The 19,151-nt window shown below is 37.2% G+C and overlaps 1 protein-coding gene across 2 annotated transcripts in view; it reads right to left on the reverse strand.

Moving 5' to 3' along the window:
* LOC120623670 (zinc finger protein jing) overlaps window positions 1-19,151 on the reverse strand; it is a 223,513-nt gene that overhangs the window by 51,034 nt on the left and 153,328 nt on the right. Inside the window, exon 1 of one of the 2 annotated variants that reach the window (XM_039889839.1) lies at window positions 2,632-2,826. The exons of the other annotated variant lie outside the window; for it this stretch is intronic. Within the exon in view, the coding sequence (XP_039745773.1) occupies window positions 2,632-2,651 (20 nt within the window). The 5' untranslated portion in view covers window positions 2,652-2,826. Of the gene's footprint in view, window positions 1-2,631; window positions 2,827-19,151 lie in introns of those variants that run through there. 2 annotated transcript variants of the gene reach the window in all.

Consider the following 19,151-nt stretch of genomic DNA (forward strand, 5'->3'; position numbering starts at 1 on the left):
CAAATTTAGCAATACAAAAAGTACAAACACATTGAAAGCTTCAATAATAAGATATAGGTTCAATTGCAAATAATATATTGCTGTATAAACCTGTTTTATTAGATAATCACAGATACAACTATTGAGAAGTACAGAAAAGTAAAATAATTAAGCAGAATGTGAGAATTATAAGCGTTAGTAGGTAATTATATGAAAGACAGTAACAATGCGTCATAGAATATCCGCTAAGATACTATGACAAACACAATTTACGTGGTAAGAATTTCAATGACTTCCCAACCAGGAACTGTAAGTTCTAACTGATAAACTGATGATGAACCGAATTCTTGTGATAAATGTAATATTAATATTACATATTATTATATCAAAAAAGAATGGAAATTTGAAGTATATGAAATATTAAAGACATGTTATAGATTCCAGAAACAGAGTGTGTATTTTGTGTAACTATAAATATGGCGTAAGTTGGAATAAATTCTATTTGAATCACATCTTTTACTTACCGTGAATAGATACGTGTGTTACACCGTTAATCTAATTAAAATTATTTTATCGGGTACAGACAACCCCGCGAAAAACTCTAGTGTTACCTAAGACATAGGAGACTATAATGTCAATTGATAATTATTCTTCAGACAAAACCGGAAAGGTTTAGCACAAGGTGGTAACTGCACCTGCCTTGTATTTATGTTATAGATCGTGCCGGCTGTTCAGCTAGAGCAGAATAATGTTTGAGAATTACTGATGTCGTTTCATATGTCGACTATGATAAATATCAATTAAATACAAACGAACAAGAGAACACAATCGCAGTGTAAAAGCAAGTATGGGTTTAGAATAATAAAGGGACAAATATGATACCTACTAGAATTAAGAAAATAATGATTTAAAGATTAACCTGGAATTTAATTATTGGATGTAAAACAAAACGGAAAGAAGTATTTTCATGAAAATGAAAAATAAAAAAACAAAGGTTTCAAAATAGAAATAGCGTGAGTGAATTGCTTTCCGACAACAGTTTTATGTTGCATACAGTAATGTTAAATGGAAGTGTTTAAAGTAGAAAAGGAATATATCAAAAGTCAGAACTGGACTGTGACAAACAATCAATTTGAAAATAATAATTTCCATCCGAGAACTTTTTAACAGTAGAGTCTTCCCTACTCCCTACTGTTAAAAAGTTCTCTGATGGAAATTATCCTACAATCAAGACTTACGTTAATACAAACAGGTATCAATTTTACGTAAGTAAAATTTAAGGTTTGTAAAATTTAAAATTAAATAAATTTAGATTCAAATTAATTTATTTCAGACAATCGTCGCCTGAATGTCATAGTAACTTAACTATAATAATAAGGATTTTAAATTTTAGAACTCTTGCAAGTAGGTAGTCACAGATAACTAATTGTTATGCAAAGAATAAATAATAACTAGACAATAGTATGATAGCGTTGTTTTCCGTAGTTAAACATGAGTAATTAGATAGTTCTGCGTCTATAACTGTGAGCTATTCAAACTCTAGATACTGAAGCAATTAGTTTTTAATCGCTCACGTTGAATTTATTATGATTTAATACTTGACGTAATTATTATTGTTGCATAGGTTTCAGATTCTAACCTGTAAGGAATTCCTATTATAGCTAAAAGAGCAATAATATTTCTACTGTTGTCCATTGTAAATTAAATTAAGAAATTTATACAAGAATTAAGACCAATGATAATTATCTCATAGGTATACCAGATACATCTATAAAATCTGTATTTAGCTCGCACTGTTTCAAAATATTTTTATTCATCTTCTTCAGTATGCGTCTTCGTCAAAATATGTTTTCCCTATTAAAGCAAGCTTTCTGTAGTAAGTATTTAAAGATATTATGCTGTCTGTTGTATAATTAAGATAGTAACCGTTGATACTTAGCTAACGAGCTGTTTAACTAAGAATTCTTTCAACTTCATAGAGCATTTCAAAGGTATCAGCAATTGCACAAATAGGATTAAAACCTACATAAAGAGATAACTTGCACGTCGTGGCTATTCTTAATGTTTTCTGTCAATGCAAATTTCGTGAACACCGATTACTGCTGTGGCTCATACAATCAGAAAATACTTGAAGCAGGGGAATTCTATTATCCGCTGAATTGTAGGTATAAGGTAAATTCTACGAATAAATTGCATAAGTAATTATGAAGCGAATTATTACACGTTAATACTAAACGAAACTTTTAGTAGCGGAAACATTTGAAAGAAATATCAAGAATTCGTCACGAAAAAACGACACTTCTGTTACCTCTAAACTTTTAAGTGGTCTGGCTCACACATTGAAACTTAAGTCAAAAAGAAACGGTTAGAGTCCAAAAAAACACGACCGTCTGCACCTAATTCACAATAGGTCCCCTAAGCTGAAGGGAGACCTCATTGTTGCGATGCAACAAAAAACGATTTTCGTTGCACCCGACGAAGTGGTTATTTTTTGCGCTGCATCCAAAAAAGCGCGAAATATTACGTTCTGGCGTCGCTTACCAAGCATGCTTAAAGACATGACGTGGGATCGGGATCGGGCAACGATCGTCACGGGAGCGACCGCCGACCGGCGAGGTTCATGCGTGGTGTTTTATGCTCCGGGATAATCACCTCGGTCGATGTCGTAACATCACTTCGCATCGCCCGGCGCCACGGTCAGCTCCTGGGGAGTCGAGCACTGCACATCCTCGCCATCACACACACACGATCGATCACACTGTGGCACACACCGGGTTGTCACTGCACAGCACGGGCACTGTCGCGGTCGGGTCGCTGCAGCGCGCGAGGCGAGCGGCGTGCGCTATGAACGCCGATGCATTGGCGGCAGTGCGCCGCGGTCCCGGGCGCGCAACAGCTGACGGGAGGCGCAGTCCCCCGGCCCCCGCGCGCCTGTGCCCCTGCCCCGACCCGCGCGCGCAGCCGGTGCGTGCGCCACACCCCCCGCCTCGCCCCTCGCACCCCACCTCTAATCCATTATTTACGGACGGCCGACCGGTTTCAGGCGCGTTCGCTGTGCCTGCCGCTTCACGACGATCGTTCAAATTTAATGCCCTTCCTATGTCCGGCCTAATGCGATAAGATTACAAACATCGGACTCGGTATTCCGGAGATTCCGGCCAGTTTCACTTCCCTGGGACCATTGTTGACGCGCCACGTTGATAGTTGCAACATGCACTCAGCGCCAGTTATATTATACACAAACACCCACTGGTTCATCGTTAAACGCGAGTCAATGACGTGATTGATATGACAAGGGGCCAGGTGAACGAACTTATGGCAGGCATCGGCTGGCACTGAAAGCACTAAAACGCCTATAACTCGGGTAAAATATTCCACAGCGTAAGCCACAAATACAGACTTGCAATAAATCAACGACCCGATCATAAACGGACTGCCATTTAGTCGATGGACCTATACCTATTACTGGTAATACAGATATAAGCCACAGTTTAATCCTGGCAAAGGACAACATAAGCTTTTACTGAAACGACAAACTTCTCCTCTAGCTCTTATCTCTAACAATAATCTAAGTTCTGTGAAAACGTTTAAAGTTTTGATGGTCCCAATTCTAAGAATAAACACAAAACAGAAAATTATACAATAAAATATTAAAGCCTGTAATTCATGGAAGTGAGCAGATAAAGTGCCCGTAATCAGGATAATCTTGGTTTGTATACGAATAGAAATATAAGTATAAACATAACTCCGACGGACCAATAATTAATGATGTTCAATTTAATTTGTATTACGTCGTCCTTTTATTAGTGTCACCAATATTGGTAGATATAAGTTAACTGTTTTATGTAAATAAAATCTCTTAAAATATACACAAGCGCGCTTACATTCATCATATAACAAAATGTAATAAAATCTAAGCGGGGAGGATATAGAGTCCAATTATTGATAAGCAAGAGTTCTGTGGCAGCAAAATAAATTATGCGGGACCACCACGTCGAAAAGCTTCCGTCCGCAGAGGATCGTGTTCTCGATCTAATGGCTATAGGACATTAGATACTGTAAAAAGTACAAAGAGATTTCGCATGGATGGGAGGTCCAGGCCCGAGGGTAGTGTGCAGTGTTTCATTACAGCATTCCCGGTAATATTAGCGTCGGGCGAGTGGGTCCTGAGATGCCTACTCCGAGATCCACTTTCGGCGGACAGCCATAGAAATCACGTAGTTCGCGGAACTTTGTTACCTGTGGTGCGGCAGCGCAGCGCGCCAAGGTGAACGCTCGGTCCAAGGACGGTCCGCTAGGCGGGGAGGGGACGAGCCGCGACCCCCCTCCCGCCGCGGCTCCCCCGGGCCACAGTAAAAACGATTCGAACCTTCGAAGACGGCCGGTGCAGCCCAGAAAAAAAGGGCCCGACGACGGAACAAATAGAAAACGTTCGAAAAAAAGTAGGAATACAAATAACAGGGTCTCAGATAACAGACCTAGTTGCGTACCACTCATGTTGCCTGTCTAAAAAATTAACAGTTCGCATGTCACCTGCGCCCACGCCGACAGGTCATGCACGCATAGGGACAGCAAACGCGTTATGATGTAATAGCTGATGGACAAAAAATACCTAGCGGAAGAAACTCGGAACCGGCTCAATCAGCAACAGACCGCTAATCACTTGGCATTGCGCCCTCTTATATTTTTAAAACATCAATTCACACCTCAAGACACTGGATTGGAGACATTTTAAACAATTGTCATATAGTCCATAATACCCGCTACCCTAATGTTAAAATTGCTCATTAACTATTTATTGTTTCTTAATTTATAAAAGTGAATAAATACCGTGGAATACTAGGACAACTTCCTACCCTGACCCAACCGGTTTCACTTGCGCATTATAACATAACTCATAGAAAAACTAGCGCTATGTGGTAAGTGCAGAGATTCCTCTTTAATAACTCACAGTAATGTTACTTACAAAGCATTAAATTCAACATAGAATTGTTTTTGATGTATATCATAAAAATATTCTTCTTCAACTTTGATAGAATATATAGTAAATGATTATCAAAGCTTTTATGGCTGGATTAAGTAAGTAGTATAACGCTTCTACTTAAAACCTATCTAACCCAAAATATTCAGATCGAGAACCGCAGTTAGAAGAGCCGTCCTTATCAACATCCCGGAAACATTAAGAAAAGGACAGCATGAATATATTTATGGCGGCGATATGAAGATTTTGGATAAGCTTAATTAGACAAAAAAATATTTGGATAGTAAAACTTATCCTATCTGACAGATAGATTAGCTCTCGATATGTTGTTCGTGAATACAATACAATATCTTCGGCCGCAATCATTAGTCCAGCCTATTGCGTATGTTACATCACCGCTCATAAATAGAATCTCCAGGAGTGGCAAGCTTACATTGCGTGCAAGGAGGCGTAACGTCCTGCGCTTCTCTAACGTAACAAATGAAGAGTGAGAGAGAAAGAGACGAGGCAGTGTTACAGTTAAGCAGGAACTCTATTTATATGCAAATATAACCTCGGAGTCGACACCTGTTTGCGTATTCTCGACACTCGCCGCCTCGCTTTGTGGCTACTCTGTCTCCGGTATCTTTTAGATTATGAAACACAAAGTTACAAATGCATGCTATTAAGCTTTATTTAAAAACGCTCGACCTTAAATCCACGGTATTGAAGGTCGAACTTGAAATTCTCAAATTTTGGAGGAACACTTCAATATTTTTGTCGTTGGCGCAATTTTTTAAGGTCTCTTATATCTGTTGGGGGTGGATAACGAGATTCATTAGACAAAATTAATTACTCAACATACTAAAAAGTGTTTTACGTAAAAATATCACGCACGTGTATCTACGCGCCCCTTTGAATAAACATTATGAGCTGTGAATAGCGGACTCCACTATTGTTCGTGCTTCGTGACCGTCCTTTGCTTAATGAATGCGCAGGTATACATGTTTTATGTGTTAAATTGTTTAATTGTAATGAATATTTCCATATTACGCTACTTCCGTTTCATTATAAATTGTGTTATGAACATGAAGTAAATCTTGATAAATTCTTTCATTAAATTGCAATATTTCAAAACTTTTGTTTCCTCAACTTTATACTGAAACGAAGCGATACGAAGCGGTCAGAAATCCACTAAGACCTGAAATAAAAAAAACTAGCTAGTGTCGGATATTAAAACTACTTCATTTTTGTGCTTTTTTATCAACGTTTGTTTAAAAGCAACAATATATACTACACAAAAGCGAATATTACGTCTGTTCATATAATATGCGTTCATTATATTTAATCGAAGATGATATTATCAAATCGCAAGAACACAATATACTGTACAAGGCAATGAGGATGTCCGTGATTAAATATGCGTATATTACCTATATGAGTTTTAATACTCGTATTGCGTTGTCCCGACACGTATTGTATAAAAAGAGAATAAAACGAAAATATCTTTTTAGTACACATCAAGCTCTAGGCGTGTAATCGAACTGTCTCCGTCATTTAATTTTTTGTCCGTTTAATCAATTTCCCCAGTGATTTCTGCGGTGTCAGTTTTATCCATTATTGTCATATTTCGAACGTACCGCGGCGTACGGGGAATAAAGAGAAGAATTAGAGCGAGGTTCTCCCGTTCATTTATCATACTCAGACTGGCCGGGAGTCGGGAGCCGGGACCCTGAGTGTGTTTCTATGTACGTCTGGCCGGCCAGATATATCGCGTCGTTTATTTTGTTTACATGTGTTAATACTACGTTCGCAATGTTTGCATCCTGTATGATGATAATTCACTTGAGTATTTATTTTTTCAGGCACTGTCCAGCACATTCAGCTTTAAATAAATTTTGTTAATAACAATTATTGTTTTTCTAAAAGATACTCATTTTTATGTTTTTCACATTACAATCTTTACATTTTCTTATTGTTTCCTCATAAAACTTGGCTGAACTTCTCTTATCATATTTGCATGCTTGGAATCTTAGACACCTTTTTGGGAATCTGAAATCTATCGAGATACTATATGGTAATGGTCCTGTTTTAGGGACGCAAATTCTATACAACTATGATTTTTTTAGCTCATTGGCTATAGAGGCGGAGACGAACATAAGTTTTAAACCAAGTGAACAAGTAACAATATAGCGTTTCGATACACGAAAACGACTTGCGAACTTACAAATCTCGTACTAAGGGCGTTGTTACGCGGTGCCAAAATGACTGGCTTCGGCAATGTGGCAATGTTTCGGCTAGGATGTGTGGTGTGTGTTATGCACTCGTCAGTAAACACGGGAATCCGATACGTTACACCATGAGCCGCTACGTCATTGAGACGTTTATCGCGCTAAACAATCACCGCAGCGAGCCGTCAGCTGCGGGAGCGACGCCCGCCGCGTCCTTCTTTGCCCTTTTGGACGATGCCTCTCCGTGACACACTATTGAACGTTTCGAGATACTCCATCGGTTCTAACATTAATATTTAGTTTTTCATTACGATTTGCTTCATGTCAATATTTATTCTTTGTTTGCCTCATTATACAATCTATTTATAAACAATGCTTGTGGCTGACCTAACTACAAACAAAATACCCGATGAAGCGATTCGGTCCCGTTAATTATTTTTTCGGTAAGAAATCATAGATTTCTTATGTTTTATCAAAATTTTATAGAAGTAATCTATATTTAATACCCAGGAATAAAATAATATTTATTTCTTTAAGGATATATACTCAAGAAGAGATTTTAGCGTCGCAAAAAACTTTCTTTTTGTTAAACGTTTTAATGAAATGATATATTATGGCTAAAGTTAATCAACAGTAAAGTAGATAAACAGCCAGACGCGGAAAACAACTTAAGTCTTAAACTACGGAGAGTAGAGGAATATACGTTCAGTCGATATGCCTAGTGATATTTCAAATCACAAGTCAAGTCCGATCAACATTATTATGCCTCGATTAATTATTACCTTACAAAGAAAAGCAAAATATTAATAATGAAATGTTAACAGAACTGTTTAAACACAACAAACACATGCGTGATTACATTTTAGGGGCAATGAAAGGAAACATTAAGTTAGTCGCGATTTGTTCGGCGTCAAAAATAAAGAAGAATTTTTATTAATCCGCAAAAGGAAAACACCGTCAGATTTTTCAATTTGTTATGTACGAAATGGCTGTATCAGTGGATTAGGCTTAAGCACCGGTTGTTAAGCGAAGTGCTTTTTGCCTCCGTCAGTTCGTAACGCAATAATAAAATTTTGCACTTTGATGTCAGTGGCCACGCAATCAGGGTTCGAGGGGGTGGAAAATAACCCGCGGCGTCTTACTTCCGTAACATCTCTGCATTTCAAATAGAGTTGCGCGAAGGGGATAACTGAAATGAGAAGAGAGATACAGAGATGCGTATCTTTTGAACCAAAGAGCCATCCAGGTAGATATTAGTATATTGGTTATGTAACGAAGTTCAAAGGACTCTTAAATCGGATGTAGTATACAGACAAAGAATCCATTCCAATTTTTATCAGACTGTGTTTTTAAAGTTTTAGGCATATTTTGTGCATCTAACGGCCGTACTGGCTCAAGAGTAATGGCTGCTAAATCCAAATAGACAGACTAGTTCAACAAAAAAAATAATAGACTTACTAACTGTACTCATATTTACACTATGTATGATGAGGAAGGCTAGGTCGGTGCGTTCACACGAACGAACGTACTGCTACATAGTCTAAACAGTCTACACATAATCAGATACCAAACGTTAAGTTTTTTTAACCGTTCAAACTTACATGAAGTGCAAATAGTAAGAGTATTTCAACATATTTAAACAAACGACTGAGGTGTGGGCGAAGTTCAAAGAGCAAGAACAGATATCTGTTAATCACCCACTACTTGAAACCTTTAATCATGTAAACATTTCCAATCGCAAATGCCCGTCCCGAGGACCTACTCCCGTCTTGCCTTATCTAAAATAATTTGAATCTCCTATACCAAATGACTGCATTAATGTGTGACTTTACAGCTGCACTACACAAGTCGATAGCGCTGGGTAAGCAACGTTGACGTAAGTCAGTAAATGGATATGTGCCCGTCTTTGGAACTTTGAAAGATAATTTGGTATCCATCAGTCTCAGCTTATATCCCTGAAGAATAGTAAGTCATTAAAGAAAGTATCGAAATCGCATTGTTAGAAGATTTAAGTGCTAAAGATTAACCAAGAAAATTTCTAACATTTTTATTCAGTCCTGGCACTGCAGTCCTGATAAATGTGGCAACACTTTATTCATTCAGTATCGTTAAGCCTTAAATGAGGGGTTTGGTGCAGTCCGCTGAAGAGATCTGTCTAAAATTTAAACTGATCGTATTCCCTATTCAACACAAAAAGAGTTATTTAACACGGTTAACATTTGACAGAGTTATATCGTCAAACACTTTCATCCCCTCTCCCAAAATAACTGATGTATCCTATGTCCTACCTCGTAGTATGTACTCAAATCGTGCAAAGTTTAAAGTGAATTCATTCAATAGTATCAACCCGATGCGCGGCCATTATAAAACAGACAGGCAGCAGGCAAAAATGATTGATTTCTACCTCTCTCTCTTCGAGGACCTCTTTGCAAATGGTCGAAAAATGTGTCAAACGCTGTGAAGCCTTGCAGCCTAGGAGATCTTAATCCTATGTCATATATTCATGTGTCATCCATCAAAATCGGTGCATTAGTTTAGCTGCAAATGGGTAAAACACAAACGAACACATTAATAACCACACATTTATAATATGTGATGTGGTTAATTTTTTTAATTTTGTCCGTGATCTACCCAAGCCAACTTCCGTAACATCTCTGCATTTCAAATCCAGGAGGGGCCGGGTTGCGCCGCGACGCAATGGCTGGCGGCGCTAAGCTAGATACGACGACGTCTCACCTCTCTCACTCTGACCTACTGACACCCGTTTTTATATCCCGCGTAATATCTCTTTCTACGTTCCTATTGGAATATTTATGGACAAGGGACTGGTATAGCGATTAGAATGCCATTCCTTTGAAATATTGATGGCTTTAGTAGCTTATTTCGCACTCAGCATATGGATCTTTGCATATTTTAGACGTTAAGTGCGCGAGACTTCATCGAAAGTAAGTTTGGAAAGGTACGAGGGTGAAGTGGATGTTGGTCGGATATATTTATGTTTTCAAATTTAGGCAAATTGTATATTTCGACTTTCAATGTTGCCTGTCGTAATTTCGCCCACACACGTCGGATATGTTAATCACACTGTCATGCTTAAACTCGTGAACGTATTCTCGTAGAGTTAGACACGACAATTTTCACGTCCGATTAACACTGTATCGTTAATATTCTCCATTACTATTTATTAACTATACGAGGTGGTACATTAAAGCTCAACATTGCTTCATTTAGGTTTTGCAGAAAACGAAAAGGGTAAATTGGTTTCACCAATAAGGCAAATTCAGTTTCATATGTAGGCACCTACCACCTACTTGTTGAATTTTTGATAAAGGTAGAAAATATTTCAGAAGCTAAAATATTTTATTTATTAATTGATTTATTGTTTGAATTTATTAATTGTTGCACTATGAATACCGTACTAAATCGCAGACATCGATGTAAAAGATACCAGAGAGTGATAATGCCAAAGTACCTACAATCAAATACTCGTCATAAATTGAGCTAGTACAAGTAAATGAGAGGCAATCAAAAGAGCAGCAAGCGGAAGACGCGAGCGGCGACAATTTACCAATCTATCGGTCACTACATCTCTAAACATCTAGCGTTGAAGCGCTACGTTTATATACATATTTTGAAATGTTTTTATTTTAAATCACTAAATCACCGTAACGTACAAATAATTTGTAATCTACAAGAAAATGTATCACAACCAACCCTGTTACGAACCATCAATTGGACACCTATAAAGCTTCAGGAGGGGGATGCAATAGACCTACTATAGAAATGCGAGAAATGGCGATTTTGGAATTAACAAATTGAAAACGCATTTAAATTAAACTTAAAGGAAATATACGTTATTAGGTGATGCTAATATTAAAAAACTAGAACATTTAAAGAAAAGCGCTTGTTCGCGCTGGAACGCTGATATGATTAGATAATAGTAGTACGTAAAACTGGTCCACGCATCGACGACGCGTTGGGCGGTTAGTAACGGCGTGTGGCCTAGATTCGAGAATAACTAGCATTTTATGCACTTGCGCCTTGATACGTATAATAGGAAAAAATCTTTCTTGACTGAAAGCAATCTATAAAAATCTATAAAAGTTATATAGCGATAGCTGGCATGGATATTTGCTAATTGAACACGCCAGAACAACTGAGCTAATGTGGATGAAACTTGGCACAGAGATTAATGATAGTCTACAAATTCGATTAGCACATAAACTGATTTTTCTCTTCTGTTTTAGAGAAAATAACTCAGATTGATAATTATCTTAGGAATATTATCGATTTACCTATCAATCATTACTACCCATAAGTTAAGAACTAAAATTTATATTAGTTAAATAAAAATAAAAAATTCAAAGTAAAACAATCAGTGCAAATACTTAAAATACAGTAAGTAGTCATGCATTAACATATAAACAAAATCAAATATTTTACTTCTTAAAGCGTTCTGACACCTTCATTTTGTTACACTAATAATGTAACAAGACACAACAATTTATACTTAGCAGTGGTACTTACAGAACGCGTTTAAATTAATTAGTGGCAACGAGTTAGACTGGATCGGGCTCGGGGCGAGTAAGGCCGAGGTGATAAATCTTGCAACAGGCATTAACACGAGGAAAGGGCGACAAAAAACGTGCAAAAAGTTCTCAAAGCCTTTTCTTCTGCGCCGACGATAAACGGATTTAGGGACGATCGTAGGTGGAATTTGAATATTCTCACTGCCTTGGGACGGAATAACCTCTGGGGTAAAAAGCCAATTCACATAATGCTTGAAGATTTCGTTTCATATTTCATATTTGACTTTCATTCTTTATAGATTTTCAATTTTATAATTTAGACTATCTGGAGTGATTCCAATGAACTTACTTTTTAATCTGATTTCAAAGCAGCCATATAAAAGGAACTTATTATTTTTATCAAAAAATTGGGGCCCTATAATTGTCTTGTTTCACGAACGAGCTTGAGCCACCAAATATTGATAAGGGTCGGTTAGCTAATCCACAAATTTTGTCTGTGTCAATTGACCTAAAGGAAGATAGTGACAAATCTTACTTTTGGGCACACACTTGTCAAAGATGGTAAAACAGGGCCTTAGATTATTATTCTATGTATCACTAGTATTTATAGTTTCTTAAGTTAATTAACATTATGGTACTATTCAAGTTCATTAGCGGTGAAATGCTAGCAGTGACAAAATCAAAGGCAAATTTTCTGTCACACGCTCCGTTGGGAATGTCAAGTCTTGTTTTAAAATATTTCACACTAAATACTTGTGGTATAATAGAATTTCGAGATGTCGGTTTTTATCAGTCTCCCTGTGCGTTAGACTCGCTGACAGCTTTGATCTTGACCACAATCTCATATTGTATGCCATTGAAGATATGCATGTAAAATTACGGCAATTTAACAGTTGAATATTTGTGTATCCAAGATTATGTTCATTTAGAGAAATACTTCCAACTCGGAATAATGTTGAAAGTTTAGACCAAATGCCTACTGTAAATTAAAAGAGGATGACGGAACTTTGAAAAAAGAATATTTTGTAAACTTTAAAAGGTACTCTGTAATCTGAGCTCTGACCAATTTTAATTCGATAGTTTTCTTATTTCTTTTCATCTGTATGGATCTCCTCTGGAGAATTGTACTTATCGGACAGCTATACAAAAATATGAAATAATTAGATGAGGTTTGTGATTTGAAAGGCGCATTTCCTCCCTTTTGAGTTATAAAGCTTTATAGAGAAATTGCAATTGTTAACAATCCCAATCAGGTAATGCTTGTTTCGGATGCCACGTGTGTGCCGCTCCCTAGCTGAATTACACATTCAGACAAACTCATCAATGAAAGGTGCGGCTGCGACCACTGCCAAGCAGGCGCAATTATGGAAACCTCGATAGCAGTTTTATTTTGTCTCTTTTGGAGTAGACTTTGAGGCGTAGGGACCGGTGGTTTACGAAAATTTACGCTTGCAGTTACTTTAGCCAATAAATTAGTTTAGCCATTCAAACGGGCGATGCGTTACTGCGGTGGTTTGGAAGATATTTTAGAATTTATTTAGTTTTATTTTAGAAAATCGATTATGATTGTAAATATAAAAAAGAAATTAATGAATTAAGTAAAAGATATCTTGAGAGTTTCCAATAAGCAAAACGTCTAACGGCAAACGTTGGCGAAGTCAAAACTGGCATTGAGCGTAATTACGGTGTACACATTACGTCTGTCGGCGTATGCGAGATAACAGAGGCGGTCCCGACAAAGATGCGGGCCTAGCCGGAAATGCACTCTCATGCATTGCCCTATTTTATAGGTTGCATGCCAGCAACTGTACCGAAGTCCCACACTATAATCTAAGGTGTATTACTTTGCTGTATGGTATGAAACATCTGCACATTTTCTCATGTTTTTATTTTATGAAACCCTCGCATAATAATTCACTGACGGCGCTTAGCAAATATCTCATAGATTGGACTTTCTCATTTTTTCTGTATTACTCTGATATTAAAAAAACCGACTACTATTAATAGTTCATCGAAAAATAATGTTTAGGATTAAGTTAACGAGATTCTCTTAACAATATTGTAACTTATGCACCTTTTTAAATGTTTAAGAGTGTCTGATTCTGCGGGATTATCTTCAAAAACTGCGTACCCATTTTTATGGGACTTATACAGGTAGTCAGGTAGAAGACGCGGCAAGGAGTAATCTAGGCTACTATTTACTGCGGGCAAAAACGGACTGATTCGGCAGATGATTTTCAGCTCGGAACTGAACCGTATAAATACCGCGAGGAACGGTAAACCAGACATTTCGAGTAGTCGCGCGTAATAAGTTCTCAAAATTTTCCAAGTCGTAATGATACCGCACTGCATGCCTGAGATTTCTCCATAACATCAAGGGCGCGTAAAGTCTACCAATCTGCACTTGGTCAGCGCGATGGAGTACGGCCTAAATCTTTTGTCATTCTGAGAAGTGACGCGGACCCTGTTGTAGGCCGTTAATGGGTTTATTAATGATGAAATATTCCTTTCCATGGATGTAGTCAACAAATACATTATAACACTGTAAACTAGTTGTTTGCGGACCACCACGATATAACTAGCAAGCAACAAAGAAAAAACTCGAAAGCGGCATCGCTCCATTATTCCCCACGAAGTAGGAACCCTTCACGCGGGATATCCAATTATAAAATACATATTTAAAGTGTGCAAACGCAGTGGGCCTCGGTAATTCAATTCAGCGTATTGAGTTACTTGTTGACAAATCCATTACAACGGGTGAAGTGGGCAGATAGGCAATTTACTTGAGCCGACGCGAATGGAGACCGAGTACTTTTGTTAGGTATAATTCATCGATGGAATTTGTAATTTTTATTATTTTACGGGAATTTAATGCTAAGTTTTTGAATAAAAACAAAAAAGTGTGAAAGAAAACATCCTTAGTAGTATATCTCGAAATTTAATTTCTTTTTTTTAACTTGAGTTAAAAACTCCTCCATATCGCTATGTTTATAGTTACTTTCCTAGTTACATTCAAATGCACTGTAAGTTTCCTTAACGTTTATGTCTCTTAAGCTATTTTTCGCCATTTTACTTCATTACGCTTACCATGGTCCAAATTCCTTTGCACGCCACTGGTTACTTACCGGCCTTTCAACTAGTTTCAAGTAGTGATGCCTTTACCAAGGAGTTGGAGTCTAACTCTACTCAGCTAAGGGCGTGAAGTAAGGACAAACAAACACACTATCGCATTTATTATGGATTAGTATGGATAAGTTTGGTTATAGGATTTCAATCAATTCAAAGTTGACTCAGCAAATTTTAAAAGTATTCGCCTTACCTAACCTTTATTAATTATAATACCTCTATACGTAGTAATAGATACATGTTAGCTGTTACCGTAAACAGTTATAAGTTATTGCATACGAGATGGTAAACGATAACATAACTTAGATGGTACATACGTTAATACGTATACAGGCTTATGCATATGCATAGGCGCATAAACACCTTTTACCAAACCTACGCAACTTGCAGGCGAGCGAGTTTAAATGAGGCTAACTCCTCACGGTAAGCCACATTATTGCGCTCAGTTGAAATATAACCTTTATTACTAATGTGCCAAGGTTTACATGGGAACCGCGGTATGGTGTATGCGCCACGTGTGAGTAACTTAACGCCGATGGAAGCACGTTTAGTGCACCTTTGATCTCTTCGGGCGTATGAGGCGGCGATGTTATTTTATAGTTCAAAGAATATACAGAATAATGAAAAATATTGTTAAAGCACTATTAATAAACGTTTTATTATATCGACGCTGGTGGTAAAGGATTTCCTTGCTTGAGAGGAATTTGAGACTAATATCATAAATGCGAGATTTTTTTGTTCTTTTTTTTTATAACTAATAATTGATGGCCCAAGCAGATGGCCCACCATGGATGGATGATGGTAATTGGAAAACCATCTCCTATAAACAGAGCAACACTTCGCAGGGAATCTAAGAAACACATCGAAATAATTTGATTGTTTCCGTTTGTTTGTTTGTTTGTTAGCTATGTTCGGCTCAACCTCTGCACTAATTCGTGCATAAGCACTGACTTCGTGATAAAATACAGGCTATACAGGCAGGGTACTTTTTTATTTAGAAACCAAACCTGTAAACGATCACGCGGGATTTATTAAACCAACCTATGTTACTACGGTGAAGAAGATATATCGATACTGACGATATTTTGCGTAAAGTGGACATCCTGATTCCTGGTATCCGACATAGAGTACTTTCAAGTCCGGGAAAACATTTTATTGGTGGTTAGGTTAGGCAAAGGTATTTAATAAGTGTGTCCTTAATGTGTTGGCGTATGAAGCGGAAACGCGGACACTGACAATGGCGCTCGTCACAAAATTTTAAATTGATCAGTATGTTATGTTAGGAGTTTCTTTGTTATCCAGCAGTGTACATCTTTTATTAAAATGTAAGGATTAAAATTTAAGTCTTGACTAAAAATTATGTAGAATTTCTCTAAGTAAAATATGGTATGTATTTCCACTTGTAGTTTATTCATTGTTAACGTCAAAATAACTTCTGGGTAAGGCAGTAAAGTTAACGCAAATACTGAGAAATAGTTGTCGCGGCTACATGTAGCTGAAGTGTTCCGCGCTTGTGAGAATCTATCGGACGCACTCAGGGAACTGATAAGTGATTCCTGTTACCAATTGTTAACGCAGAGAAATGCGTCGGGGTAGCGTTTTAATTGGAAATGTTTATGGTTCCATGTTCCGGTATTATTGTTTTATGAAATAAATTTAAACTTAAAAATAAATGTGGCATAAATTTGAAATTGTTATGCAGTGTGTTTTCACGCTCTGACATTTAAAGGTTGTTGTCAGTTGAAGGGTGACAAAACAGTGCATAGGTACGTAAGGTACACGTTCTGAGAAGAATTTTCCAAACAACCTTTGAAACCTTCGTTTTCTATCGTAAATGCGATGGCTCACTCAAACCTAAGAGTTATAGGCTAGCAAATACTCAATAAGAAGTTTGTAGGTTAAGTTTTAAAGTCCTTAGACTGAGGAATAGTACACAATGTTAATGTTTTATAGCTAGAAAGTTCCAATACAATTGAACTCAGGTAGTTCATTTAGGCAAGGGTCTTTTGGGTTATTTTAATAATTTGTTTAGTTCAGTCGGTTAATGAAATAAACAAGAGGTTGGTCGCTTCTAATTCGGAATGCTTTTTCTGATAAGTATTTCTCGTAGAAGCTCCCCCGTTCTACACCTTTAAACAATTATTTTTAATGTTTAATCTAGCTTTAGTTTTTAATGTATTAAACTCTATTAGGTACTTCCATACAATTTAAAAAAATGTCTTTCTGTTCTTTGAGGGTGCATTTTAGGAAAAAAAAAATTATCGTTTACCATCAATTCTACAACAAATTATTTTCATACATTTAGTTAGGGTAGATAACTGAAATATGCGTAGCCTATGCCACTATAACCATATTAATTTGAACGACGTGTCCAATTAACATCATCTTCATTTCAAAGATTTACGATAACAAAAAAACGTCTGACTTGACGCCTAAACACCGCTGTAGGTATAATTTCATGTATTTAAGGGACAAATGTAACTAAATAGCCCATTATAGAATTAATAATACGACAGTAGTCAGCTGGTATCAAACACTTTGTAATGCTTACAAAGCAGGATTACCTACCACGATAATACCCAGATAACCTTAAACTAACATTACATCCTCACTAAGCTCAAGGCCTGATACGTGAGTAGCCTTAATTGAAAGGGACATTAGGCTTACAATGTACAGCGTTCAATACAATATTTCCAGCTTGTACAAGTTGTTACTAATTTTGAACTGTACTAGGTACGGATTCACGCAAAGCAACCAACCGAAGATATAGCCTGTTTATGTCTACTGCTACACACACTACCTACGGCTTAATAGCGAGCACAGCTTTCCGAGAGCAGCCACCGAACTCCTATCTTCCACCACCCACTATATCAAAGACATTGCCCACTCATTGCTACTTCAGCCTGTTAAAACTTTGACTTTGAGAAACTACACAGAAGCTTAGTCATTTAACATTTGGTAACCTTAATCATCGTGCGCGTTGGAACGGTTTCCCGCGGAATGCGCACCTCGACTACGCACTGGACGTACCTGTGGACAATAAAAAACACTTACGTCAATACCTCACAGTAATCGGAACAGAGCAAGTGCAAGGTTGTAAGTACTGTAATGTACTTGTACGGTGCAAGTTCAGTAGGTAAAGCTTCGGCTATCGGGGGACCAAGTTTGATCTAACTTTTCGGAGCACATTGGTGCGTCTAACGTTTCGGGTTTATTTTTTATTTTTATTCCACTAGAAGCTCTTGACTGTTAGGGGTATTTCAGCTATATTAAACCCATGCCCTTAAATCGCTTACCTTAATTTGCATTTTTTAAGCAATTAAATATCACTTACTTTAATGGTGAAGGAAAAAATCGTAAGGAAACCGATATGACTGACTGAAAAGCACGCCATGTCTACCGAACCGATAAATCCGAACCCAACATGGCATTAGTTGAGTATCGAATAGTTAAGAGTGTTCTTAAAATCAAAGGAAAAAAGACTTTGAGTATTGTTTTTATTAGAGTCGCAAATTCTATACTCTTACTCGTTTTGATTTTACCAACGTCCCACCAAGAGAATTGCCTGTAGAAGTGCGCACGAATTTGAGCCTTATAAAAAGGATCCTAAATTCAATTTTACGCAAAAGTTTCTCGACATTTGCAAACGTGCAAATCTTATACTGAGGGTAGGTACAGCACCATTAATTTATACGAGCTATTGATACCGTTTTTTTGAACAATTAAAATGCGTACTATAATAACAATATAACGACGTTATTCTTCACACATGATCGATGCATTGTTATTGAGCTGATATAGTTTTTTGTACAATTAATTGAAATATATTAACGATATATAAGGATAGTGTTGACTGTAGGAATTTGCTTTGTTTATAAATACCCAAGCTCTTTTTATTGAAAGAGTATCTGCTTATGTGCAGACTAATAAAGATTATGATTCATAACTTATTAGTTTAACAGCCTACGTTTATTTATCTGTTGTCTCGTAATTACCAAAGCAGATCACACGTGTGCGTGCGTGTGCATATTGTGTGTGTGGCAATGTTCTTAGCTTATTTGATGATCATTTTTCATAGTTTCATTTAACACCGGGGGTTTTTTAAATTTTTGAATTAATACATTTACTTTCAAATAGCAACGCTGGACGGTTTTGACGATTTCTTAACGTAACTTTGGGTTGGGATCACCCACGTATGTATTGTTTTCTTTTTCGGATCGTGTATAGCTGATTAACCCTAATGATGAACCCAGCGTAATGCGGGCTTATTGGCGTGTTTCGGATTGAGGCTCTGCCAAGAAAAGTTTAAACCCTAGGGATCGAAGA

The sequence above is a fragment of the Pararge aegeria genome, chromosome 5 (assembly GCF_905163445.1).
Source record: "Pararge aegeria chromosome 5, ilParAegt1.1, whole genome shotgun sequence".
Lineage (NCBI taxonomy): Eukaryota > Metazoa > Arthropoda > Insecta > Lepidoptera > Nymphalidae > Pararge > Pararge aegeria.